Genomic DNA, 11479 nt, shown 5'->3' with positions numbered 1-11479 from the left:
GGAAGCATGTAGAGGCTCCAACACAAGGGACAGGGCATGCTGGGATTTATAGGGAGTGATTGGTGCAACTAACCAATTAAGGGCGGACTGGCCCTTTAAATCTGAGACAGCCGGCGCGCGCGCGCCCTAGGAGGCGGGGACGCGCGCGCCGGCCGGCACAGACGGAGACAGGAGCGGAGGAGAGGTGAGGCGCCCCCAGGGGCCGAACTAGCAGCAGCGCCGGGTCCCTGCACAAGGACCCCGGCGGCTGCATGGGGCAGGAGGAGGTCGCGGCGGCAGCCCGGAACACGGGCCGCCGCCGCGGCCGTGACACATCTAATCTACCAACCTTCTTATTGGTGTCGCAGATTAACCACACTAATAACTCACTGTAACTTGGAGCGTCACGGTTATATTCAAAGAGATGTAAAAAGATAACATTGCCACAATCTATAATCTGGAACACATCCGATATTCATATATATCGGCCCTATAGAGTTCCTAAAGAAATTACTTTCCTGATGAATGTGCCTATACGCTGCAAACAGCAAAAAATATACATATGGGGGGAGATTTATTAAACATGGTGTAAAGTGAAACTGGTTCAGTTGTCCCTAGCAACCAATCAGATTCCTCCTTTCATTTTCCAAAGAGTCTGTGAGGAGTAAAAGGTGGAATCTGATTGGTTGCTAGGGGCAACTGAGCCAGTTTCACTTTACACCATGTCTAATAAATCTCCCCCAAGATATCGTTAATATAGTGCTGCCATGATGATCTGAAAAACATTATGGTGGTGGTGAACTATTGTCCGCCATAGTTATGTGCTCTGACATGGCACCTGACCACACTTTATTACTGTGACAGCAGCAACAAGTAGCGTGGGGGAGCAAGAATAAAATAAAGAGACTTTTTTTTTGCTGTTTCCAGCCCGTTAGAAGATTTTATTAGGAGTAGAAACCCCCTTTACACCTCTTTGACACTGCTCATAGATTTCTGTAGCTAAAAATTGTCAAATGAAACAGCTATTGATTTGCAGAGTTTCCTTCCTCTCCTTAGAATTTTGGTAATGAGGTTTAAGTTTTTGTTTTTTTTTTGTTCTGGAAATCAGTCAGTCGTCAAGTCTCATCTTTGTTTAATTTTTAAACAGTAGATTTGTCATACAACGCTTGCCAAAAATGTCCTTATCTGCTATATATTATATGATTGGACCACAATTTGTGATGTACAATAATCTGTGTGTCAGTGGAGGTGACTTTCACATACTTTCCATCAAAGTCAATAGACATAACTACTAGGCACAACCTTTCATTCACCTCTGCTAACCTTAAAAATTGCATACCACTTTTGAGCTTACCTACAACCTTTACCTTATGGCTTACTCCATTCATACACTTTTTATCCTATTGTATGACAGCTCTTGTTAGGTACCGTGACATGTCATTGTCTAGGCCAAGCTTAAAAAAACATTCCAGCTGTCCAAGTGTCAGAACATGTAACTCCTGATATACGCTTTCCTTGGCACTTTTATAATATGATGTTATTTTGCTCGTACACTAGCACTGTAACCGCTAAATATGCTCTGTGCTAAAGAGAAGCTCTCATGGGGACACATCTCAATATAATGTCATATAATAATGTAGAACTAACCATGGGACTCTACTTTCCTTACTAGTGAATGGTAAAGCTCCTATTACACAGGGAGACAGTACGGGGGGGGGGGGGGGGGGGGGGGGGGGGGGATGTTTAAGATCCCATGGAGCCCAAAGGAGATAGCGGCGGTCTAAGGAAAGAGAGTCCCTCTAAGGAAATGTCTTACTACGATACTTATCAAGCCTGGACATTAAATTGAAACATTTTTTCACCAGCTTACGGGCCAAAGGTTCCTCCTCCCTGCCCTACACCTTGTGCAGCAGCCTAGAGGTCGCACAGCTATAACAATGGTGGGGGGGGGGGATAAGGTTGCATCCCCCATGCTGGACAAGGTCTGGATCTCGATAGTCACAGTGGGCAGAGGGCTTCTACAGGGACTGGCTGATGGTGTGTTGAATACCCACTAACCTCCTCCTAAAGACAGACAGGGCTATCTAAGCTCTATCTCACTTCTAACAAGATCCTGGCTGTCTATGCAGGTTAAGGCTATGTTCTTACAATGTAAAGATAAGTGCAATGTTCAAGTTCATTAAGAACGGATGTTGTTTTGCACTTATTTTTACATTGTGTGATCAAAGCCTAAAGGGGTTTTCCATTCTCAAATAGTAATGTTTTATCCACAGGATAGGGGAAAACATGCTGATCAGTAGGGGTTAGACTGCTGGGACCCCCATCGATTTGAAGGCTGAAAAGGTAACTGCACCCTGGAATACACTGCGGATGTGTGGCCTGCATTCAATTGTCTATGGGGACTCCGAACATTGCTGAGCTCATATTATTATACTGGAGGGGTCCCAGCAGCCGGACCCCAACCAATCAGCTTATTATGCCCTAAGCTGTGGATTGGGGATAACTTTGCTAGTTGTCAATGCCCCTTCATAACAATAATACAAACAGTATAAACCTGTATAAAAGTATACAAATATTGAAAGCCATTATCAATCATGGTGTGTACCAGTCAACACCCAACCACAGCTTCTGCAGGAATCCCAGTGGGACGCTGCACTTGTGCTGAGATCTGATCTTCCTTCACAATTGTCATGTGCAAGGAGCTTCAGCAGAATAGAGCTACTAACTTTAGAAAAGAACATTCAGGCCCCCTTCACATGTCCGGAAAAACCACCCGGATTTCCAGACCCATAGAGTTGTATTAGTCGCGGACACCCTTCCGGATTTTTTCCGGAAGGGTGTCCGTTCCGGAAAATAGATCCAGAAAAAATAGGACATGTCCTATTTTTGTCCGGAATTCCGGCCCGGACGCCCCCATAGAAGCCTATGGGAGCGCCGGAATCACGGGCACTTTCCTGATGTATATCAGGAAAGTGCCCGTGATTCCGGATTGGTTGAGAGCCACACCGGACCAGCCCGGACCTCAGGGCAGCCCGCCGCCCGAATCCCCAAGCCCACACCCCACCCTGGACCTCTGCACTTCACTGAGCCCTGCACACCGCCCGCTCTCAAACACCGGCGCCTCCCCCCCACCCCGGAACTCACCACAGGGCCGCCCGCAGCCAGCACACCACCGACCGCCGCCTCCCCACCGGATCTCAGCACTGCTCTCGGAGCGGCACCGGACCTGCCCCGATCGTCTCTCCTCCCCCCCCCTCCCGGACAGGGCTGCCGACATCGCTCCCCCCAGACCTCACCCCCCCGGACCTCACCGCATCAAACTCCAGCCAGCCCCGCCCCCGGACCGGAGCAGCACCGGCGATCTCAAAATCAGGCCCGGACAGGTGAGATCAACCGCTCCCCCCCCGAACTACAACTCCCACCATGTCCTACAGGTCATGATGGGAGTTGTGCTTCTGCAGCATGTGGCCATCCAGGTTCCAGAAGTACAACTCCCATCATGCCCTGCTGACAGGCCATGATGGGAGTTGTGCTTCTGCAGCCTGTGGCCATGCAGGTTGCAGAAGTACAACTCCCATCATGCCCTTCCTACAGGTCATGATGGGAGTTGTACTTAAGCAGCCTATGGCCATCCAGGTTGCAGAAGTACAACTCCCATCATGCCCTTCCTACAGGTCATGATGGGAGTTGTGCTTTTGCAGCCTTTGGCCATCCAGGTTGCAGAATTGACCATCATGACCTGCAACCTGGGTGGCCACAGACTGCAGAAGTACAACTCTCATCATGGCCTCACAGCCCGGCATGATGGGAGTTGTAGTTCTGCAAGCTGTGACCTATTTTTTCTTCTCATCAGGAAATCCTGAAGGTTTTTCGTGATGGTTTCCTGAAAGTAAGGGTACAAACCCACACACTGTATACGCAGCAGATCTGCAGCAGATTTGCTGGTGCAGATTTGATGCTGTGTTTAGTTATTTAGATCCAATCTGCTGCGTATTTGCTGCGTATCGCAGCAGTAAATACGCTGCATATACGGTGTGTGGGTTTATACCCTAAAAACGGATTACTGTCAGGAAATCCTGATACTTTCCTGATGGCATTTGAGGCCTCCTGATCAGGATTTCCTGACAGTAAAAAGTGACACGGACGTGTGAATGGGGCCTCGAAGGTATTCCCAGTGTATTATCCCTTACCCACATGTTAGGGGATAAATAAGTGGGGGTCTGCGCATGCATGTGCCCTAAGTTCATTGTAGGGCACAGTCACCTTCAGTCAATGGCTGCATGGGGGTCCTAGCTGTGGGATTCCCTCAAATCTGCATGTTATTAACAGAATATGAGCTAAAAATAGTATTCCCATCTCAGCATTTTAACAGGTTTTTTTTTTGTTTGTTTTTGATCATGGCCCCAAACTGGAGGCATAAAATGGTGTCTGTCTCCAGTGAAGAATGTCTGGACATGCTAGGAGTCATAGTTCTGTAGATCACCGCCATGGAGGAAGCTCACCTAGGGGTATGGAGCCCATGAAGTTGGAGTTCAGTCTTGACCCTTATCTATGAGTTATATGAACTCCGTCTGCCATACAAGTTAAGGACAAACAAGGGAGGTTGATGCCACCCAGATGGAGGGCAGGAGAGGTAAGCCTTGGGCCCTCTGTCCCACCAGGGTGATGGCCCTCTGTCTGGGATAGCTGGATGTGATCTATTGTCCCATGTGAGCAGCCATTCCAGACATAGGAGAGGGGGACTGTCCTGTTCTTTTTTGGGGGGTCCAGATATATGTCTGCCCCCTGGTCACTCCTATGACATTACCTATATGATGAAATGAGTTGCAGATCCTGTGCCCCCTACCCCTGTGCAGTAACCAGTGTGCCCCCCCACCCCCGTGCAGTGACCAGTGTGCCCCCCCTTACAGTAACCAGTGTGCCCCCGTGCAGTGACCAGTGTGCCCCCGTGCAGTGACCAGTGTGCCCCCCTTACAGTAACCAGTGTGCCCCCGTGCAGTGACCAGTGTGCCCCCGTGCAGTGACCAGTGTGCCCCCGTGCAGTGACCAGTGTGCCCCCTTACCCCCGTGCAGTGACCAGTGTGCCCCCCCTTACAGTAACCAGTGTGCCCCCGTGCAGTGACCAGTGTGCCCCCCCTTACAGTAACCAGTGTGCCCCCGTGCAGTGACCAGTGTGCCCCCCCTTACAGTAACCAGTGTGCCCCCGTGCAGTGACCAGTGTGCCCCCCCTTACAGTAACCAGTGTGCCCCCGTGCAGTGACCAGTGTGCCCCCGTGCAGTGACCAGTGTGCCCCCCCTTACAGTAACCAGTGTGCCCCCGTGCAGTGACCAGTGTGCCCCCAAGCAGTGACCAGTGTGCCCCCCTACCCCCGTGCAGTGACCAGTGTGCCCCCGTGCAGTGACCAGTGTGCCCCCATGCAGTGACCAGCGTGCCCCCGTGCATTGACCAGTGTGCCCCCCTTACAGTAACCAGTGTGCCCCCGTGCAGTGACCAGTGTGCGCCCGTGCAGTGACCAGTGTGCCCCCCCTTACAGTAACCAGTGTGCCCCCGTGCAGTGACCAGTGTGCCCCCCTACCCCCGTGCAGTGACCAGTGTGCCCCCGTGCAGTGACCAGTGTGCCCCCCCTTACAGTAACCAGTGTGCCCCCGTGCAGTGACCAGTGTGCCCCCCGTGTGTCTCTCCTCCTGCTTCACCTCTCCATTTAAATCCCCCACCCCTCCCCCTCCTCCTCCGGTTATAGGACGCGGCTGGCGCTCTGCTGCATTGTGTGCACCGAGGAGCTGCTGCTGTCTGCGGGCACCGGGGCCGGGGTCTGCCGCTGGCCGTAGTGATTAGCGGGGAGGGGGCAGCACATTGTTGTGTTTGGGGTGGGGGAAGGATATTACATCTGGTCACCCTCCTCCTCCTCCCTCTCTCTGTGGCTTGCTGCAGGCTTGTGTGTGTGTGTGTGTGATCTCGCTATGTCGGATGACGATTCCAGGGCCAGCACCAGCTCCTCTTCCTCCACCGCCTCCAGCCAGCAGATAGACCGGGAGCCGGGCAGCCAGTACATAGACCGGGAGCCGGGCAGCCAGTACATAGACCGGGAGCCGGGCAGCCAGCACATAGACCGGGAGCCGGGCAGCCAGCAGCACCACAGCAGCGCCATCCCCAAGAAGAAGGAGAGCAAAGTCAGCATGAGCAAGAACTCCAAACTCCTGTCCACCAGCGCCAAGAGGTGAGGCTGCGGCCGCCGGGGTGCTGCTGCTTTGTGCTGCCAGCCTCCATGACGAGGGCACCGGGGGCGGCTGCCGGTGCCAGGCCCGCAGACAAAGACAGCGCGGGGCACTGCCCGGACCAAGGGTCTCACCGGGACAATGGGCGAGGGGGGGGGGGGGGCAACAATAGGGGAGACGGGCTGCCCCTTTGGTCTCGCTTCATGCCCCCTCCCTTATTATCGGAGTCCTCGTTAACCCTTTCCTCTCTAGCGCCCCCCATCCGGCGACGAAGGGGTGGCGCGACTTCGGTGCTCATTTGCATTCCGGGCGCCACCCACGACGCCTCATTTGCATGTTAGCTTCTCGGGGTTACCGTGCGGCGCGGGGTCCCCCCTCAGAGGGGCGCACCACATAGAGAACCCCAGAAAGCTGGCAGCTATGGAGGGGAGGGGGCAGGAAGCGAGGTAGTCACCGGGAAGGGAGGACAAGGGCAGCGGCGGCCATATTGTGCCCCCTCCGGTGTGTCTGGCTCCTGTGTGCCCCCCTCAGGGTGCCGGGCTCCGAGACAATGGATCCTGTCAGGCCCCAGACTGTGCTTATAGATTGTTCTGTCAGACATCTGAGGTGGAGACAACCGGAAAACACTGTGCGGGGCCCGGCCATGGCTGCCAGACGGGTATCAGTGGGCATGGGGACTCCACAGCATGTATAGTGCCATAGCCTGCCATCCACAGCATGTATAGTGCCATAGCCTGCCATCCACAGCATGTATAGTGCCATAGCCTGCCATCCACAGCATGTATAGTGCCATAGCCTGCCATCCACAGCATGTATAGTGCCATCTCCTGCCATCCACAGCATGTATAGTGCCATCGCCTGCCATCCACAGCATGTATAGTGCCATCTCCTGCCATCCACAGCATGTATAGTGCCATCTCCTGCCATCCACAGCATGTATAGTGCCATCCACAGCCTGTATAGTGCCATAGCCTGCCATCCACAGCCTGTATAGTGCCATAGCCTGCCATCCACAGCATGTATAGTGCCATCTCCTGCCATCCACAGCATGTATAGTGCCATAGCCTGCCATCCACAGCATGTATAGTGCCATAGCCTGCCATCCACAGCATGTATAGTGCCATCTCCTGCCATCCACAGCATGTATAGTGCCATAGCCTGCCATCCACAGCATGTATAGTGCCATAGCCTGCCATCCACAGCATGTATAGTGCCATAGCCTGCCATCCACAGCATGTATAGTGCCATCTCCTGCCATCCACAGCATATATAGTGCCATAGCCTGCCATCCACAGCATGTATAGTGCCATAGCCTGCCATCCACAGCATGTATAGTGCCATCCACAGCGTATATAGTGCCATAGCCTGCCATCCACAGCATGTATAGTGCCGTCCACAGCCTGTATAGTGCCATCCACAGCGTGTATAGTGCTATCTCCTGCCATCCACAGCATTTATAGTGCCATCCACAGTGTGTATAGTGCCATAGCCTGCCATCCACAGCGTGTGTAGTGCCATAGCCTGCCATCCACAGCATGTATAGTGCCATAGCCTGCCATCCACAGCATGTATAGTGCCATAGCCTGCCATCCACAGCGTGTATAGTGCCATAGCCTGCCATCCACAGCGTGTATAGTGCCATAGCCTGCCATCCACAGCGTGTATAGTGCCATAGCCTGCCATCCACAGCGTGTATAGTGCCATAGCCTGCCATCCACAGCATGTATAGTGCCATAGCCTGCCATCCACAGCATGTATAGTGCCATAGCCTGCCATCCACAGCATGTATAGTGCCATAGCCTGCCATCCACAGCGTGTATAGTGCCATAGCCTGCCATCCACAGCCTGTATAGTGCCATCTCCTGCCATCCACAGCATGTATAGTGCCGTAGCCTGCCATCCACAGCATGTATAGTGCCGTAGCCTGCCATCCACAGCGTGTGTAGTGCCATAGCCTGCCATCCACAGCGTGTGTAGTGCCATAGCCTGCCATCCACAGCGTGTGTAGTGCCATAGCCTGCCATCCACAGCGTGTGTAGTGCCATAGCCTGCCATCCACAGCGTGTGTAGTGCCATAGCCTGCCATCCACAGCGTGTGTAGTGCCATAGCCTGCCATCCACAGCGTGTGTAGTGCCATAGCCTGCCATCCACAGCGTGTGTAGTGCCATCCACAGCATGTATAGTGCCATAGCCTGCCATCCATAGCATGTATAGTGCCATCACCATATACTGCCCACCTCATGTCCTGGCATTCATGGCATGTATAGTGCCATTCCCATAACCTGCCCTGTCCACCTGGTCAGTGGGGGAGCCTGGCATCCATGGTCACATCTACCTGGGTAGAAGATTGTGGTATTTATATTGCCCTCATGGGTCACCATAGACCTAACCATCCTGAGAATATCTGCATGCCTGGCTACATCTATGGCAGTCTGTATACTGGGTGAGCCTGGCATGACCACCATACAGTTCTGCCTCTATATGTTTCCTATGTGATAAAAGGGATCTCTGGGATTACCAGCACTCCCAGTGACCCTGAAGACCCCCCCCCCCCCCTGAGGTTCTGTATCTCATGAGTAACCATTGTGTGTGAATTATATATATATATATTTATATGAGGAGAGAGATCATGGGGCCGCACAATGTATAGAATAATTTCCTTTTATTTCTTCTGTAGCCACAGCCTGGCTAATAGTGGTCTCAGGACTGGAAATCCCCCTAGGATTGGTGGGCACCAGTGCGATGGTGCTGTGTACACTGTGTGAGGATCACCCCTTGTATGTAGACTTGGGATGGTCGGGATGGGCAGTATCAGTGTTCTATATACTGTTATATAGTACAGAGGGCCCCAACCTCCTGTCCCTTGTGAGCCACATAGAACTCAAACTCAAGTCATAGGATCCAGTATAAGGAGAAACCAACACGAACCACTCTATCAATTTGTAGTTCATGCTTATGGGTGTTCTTATTACTGGGATACTAGTGAAATCACACTTGGCTCCTGGAGGAGAAGGGGTGCTGACTGGCCTTCCCTGTGGAGAAGAGGGCGCGCTTGCCGGCCTCCGGGGTGGTGAAGAGAGCGCGCTTGCCGGCCTCTGGGAGGAGAGAATCTGTTTAAAATTAGATCCACTATAGATTAGATCCACTATATTGGATACCTTTGGTGTAATTCTTTTTGAGGGTCAGGGGGTGCAGGATAGTTTGCTTTACCGGCCGTGAGTGCAGTAATTTGTCTCTCTCTGCTCTAAAACACACAGATATTTTACATGAAACAGAAGGCAAAACCTGGTCTAGGAGGAAGTATCTTTATTAAAATAATTGACCCTGCTCCTCCTCTGACTTCTGCTCAGTGGCTCTTGACCTCAGTCTGGAAGTGTGACCCCTGTAAGAAGAGCCGCAGAGTTTACATGCTTGCCTATAGAAAAGGGGAATAATTATGGATTAATGGGCTGTAAACCAACAATGGTGTTTTCATGGCAATGTTATGACTTAATAGGGTTCTCTGTAATTCAAATTCAACCAGAGTGAGCTTATGTGCTGGCCAGTATGCAGCGATACAGTCTCTGGGAGAGTAGCTGTAGGTCAGGTGCTGCTACGTCACCATGATACATAGCACTTTACACACTACATGTAAACAAAGCCAGTAGTGCCTGCAGCCATGGGGAATACAATGTGACACATCTACTGAGCTAAAGTTTACAAATATCTGCCTTAAAAGAATTAGCATACTAGCCTGTGGTGCTTCATCTTTATTATGTGTGCATATACACCCATAGATACATTAGAGCATCAGAGGCCAAGAGAGGTCTCAGAGCGCTTTTTTTTTTTTTTTTTAATTATACCTCCACAGAACAGAATGCTTGTGATAGAGTAATGCTGCGTTTACACGGAACGATTATCGTTCAAATTTTTGCATAAACAATCACATTTGAGCAATAATCGTACCGTGTAAACACAGCAAACGATCAAATGACGAGCGAGAAATCATTCATTTTGATCTTTTAGCCTGTTCTTAAATCGTCGTCTGTCGTTCGCGGAAAATTTGCAGATCGCTTTGTGTAAACAGTCTTTCACCGATTTACCCTATGTAAAAGATGGGCTTAAGCGATCTTAAAAACTATCGCAATAAAGATTTTTCTTACAAATTTTTAAATGATTTTTCTAATGATTTATGCGTCTAAGGGTCCATTTACACAGAAAGATTATCTGACAGATTATCTGCCAAAGATTTGATGCCAAAACCAGGAACAGGCTATAAACATAGATCAGGTCATAAAGGAAAGCCTGAGATTTTTCCTCTTTTCAAATCCATTCTGGGCTTTGGCTTCAAATCTTTGGCAGATAATCTGTCAGATAATCTTTCTGTGTAAATGGACCCTTAACGCTGATCGTTATAAAACCAAATCATTGCTTCAAAATCGTTGAACGATCGATTGTGCAAATTATCGCTCCGTGTAAGGGTCCATTTACACAGATTATCTGACAGATTTATCTGCCAAAGATTTGAAGCCAAAGCCAGAAACAGACAATAAACAGAGATGAGGCCCAGAGATTTCTCTTCTTTTCAAATCCATTCCTGGCTTTGGCTTCAAATCTTTGGCAGATAATCTTTCTGTGTAAATGGACCCTAAACGTAGCATAACAAAGTAACACACAGAAGCTGGAAGTAAAAATCTTCTGATACTAAAGGTGCTTTTACACGGAACGATTATTGTTCGAATTGTTGCGATAACGATCGCATTTGAGCGATAATTGTTTCGTGTAAACATAGCAAACGCCGAGTGAGAAATCATTTATTTTGATCTTTCAACAAGTTCTCAAATTGTCGTTGGTCGTTCGCAAAAAATTTGCAGATTGCTTCGTGTAAACAGTCTTTCAACGATTTACCCTAGGTATGAGATAGCTTAAGCCTATCTTAAAATGATCGAAATAACGATGATCGCTGATCGTTCAAAATCGTTAAACGATCGATTGGCTGAATTATCGCTCCGTGTAATAGGACCATAAGCTGTTTATTAGACTTCCCAGCTGTTTGATGTTTGTTACAAATTGTTGGTGAATTTTCTTTGGATGGGATCCCAAATGCAGCTAGAAAACCTGCACATCGAGCCAAGCAGTGAATTCACTTTACATTTACAAAATTACATTTAATACTTGTGATGGTAAAGAAGGCTTATCATCCTGTCACTACACCTGATATGTCTGCTTCAATAAATCCTTGGATTCCCCATGAAATAACAATTCTGCTGCATCTTTTCTGTTAGGGTTCTCTAATGTTCCTTT

At 50.1% G+C, this 11479-nt stretch overlaps 1 protein-coding gene across 3 annotated transcripts in view; it reads left to right on the top strand.

The window, feature by feature from the left end:
* The first annotated feature begins 5799 nt into the window (after nucleotides 1–5799).
* Nucleotides 5800–11479, top strand: part of UBE2E1 (ubiquitin conjugating enzyme E2 E1) — a 29384-nt gene continuing 23704 nt past the window's right edge. Inside the window, exon 1 of one of the 3 annotated variants that reach the window (XM_069958680.1) lies at nucleotides 5800–6197. In XM_069958680.1, the coding sequence (XP_069814781.1) occupies nucleotides 5941–6197 (257 nt within the window). In that variant the 5' untranslated portion in view covers nucleotides 5800–5940. Of the gene's footprint in view, nucleotides 6198–6538; nucleotides 6642–8502; nucleotides 8640–11479 lie in introns of those variants that run through there. The other 2 variants (XM_069958682.1, XM_069958681.1) reach the window with 2 other exon arrangements.

This window comes from Dendropsophus ebraccatus, chromosome 2 (assembly GCF_027789765.1).
Source record: "Dendropsophus ebraccatus isolate aDenEbr1 chromosome 2, aDenEbr1.pat, whole genome shotgun sequence".
NCBI lineage: Eukaryota > Metazoa > Chordata > Amphibia > Anura > Hylidae > Dendropsophus > Dendropsophus ebraccatus.
This window is presented reverse-complemented; position numbering and strand designations above follow the sequence as displayed.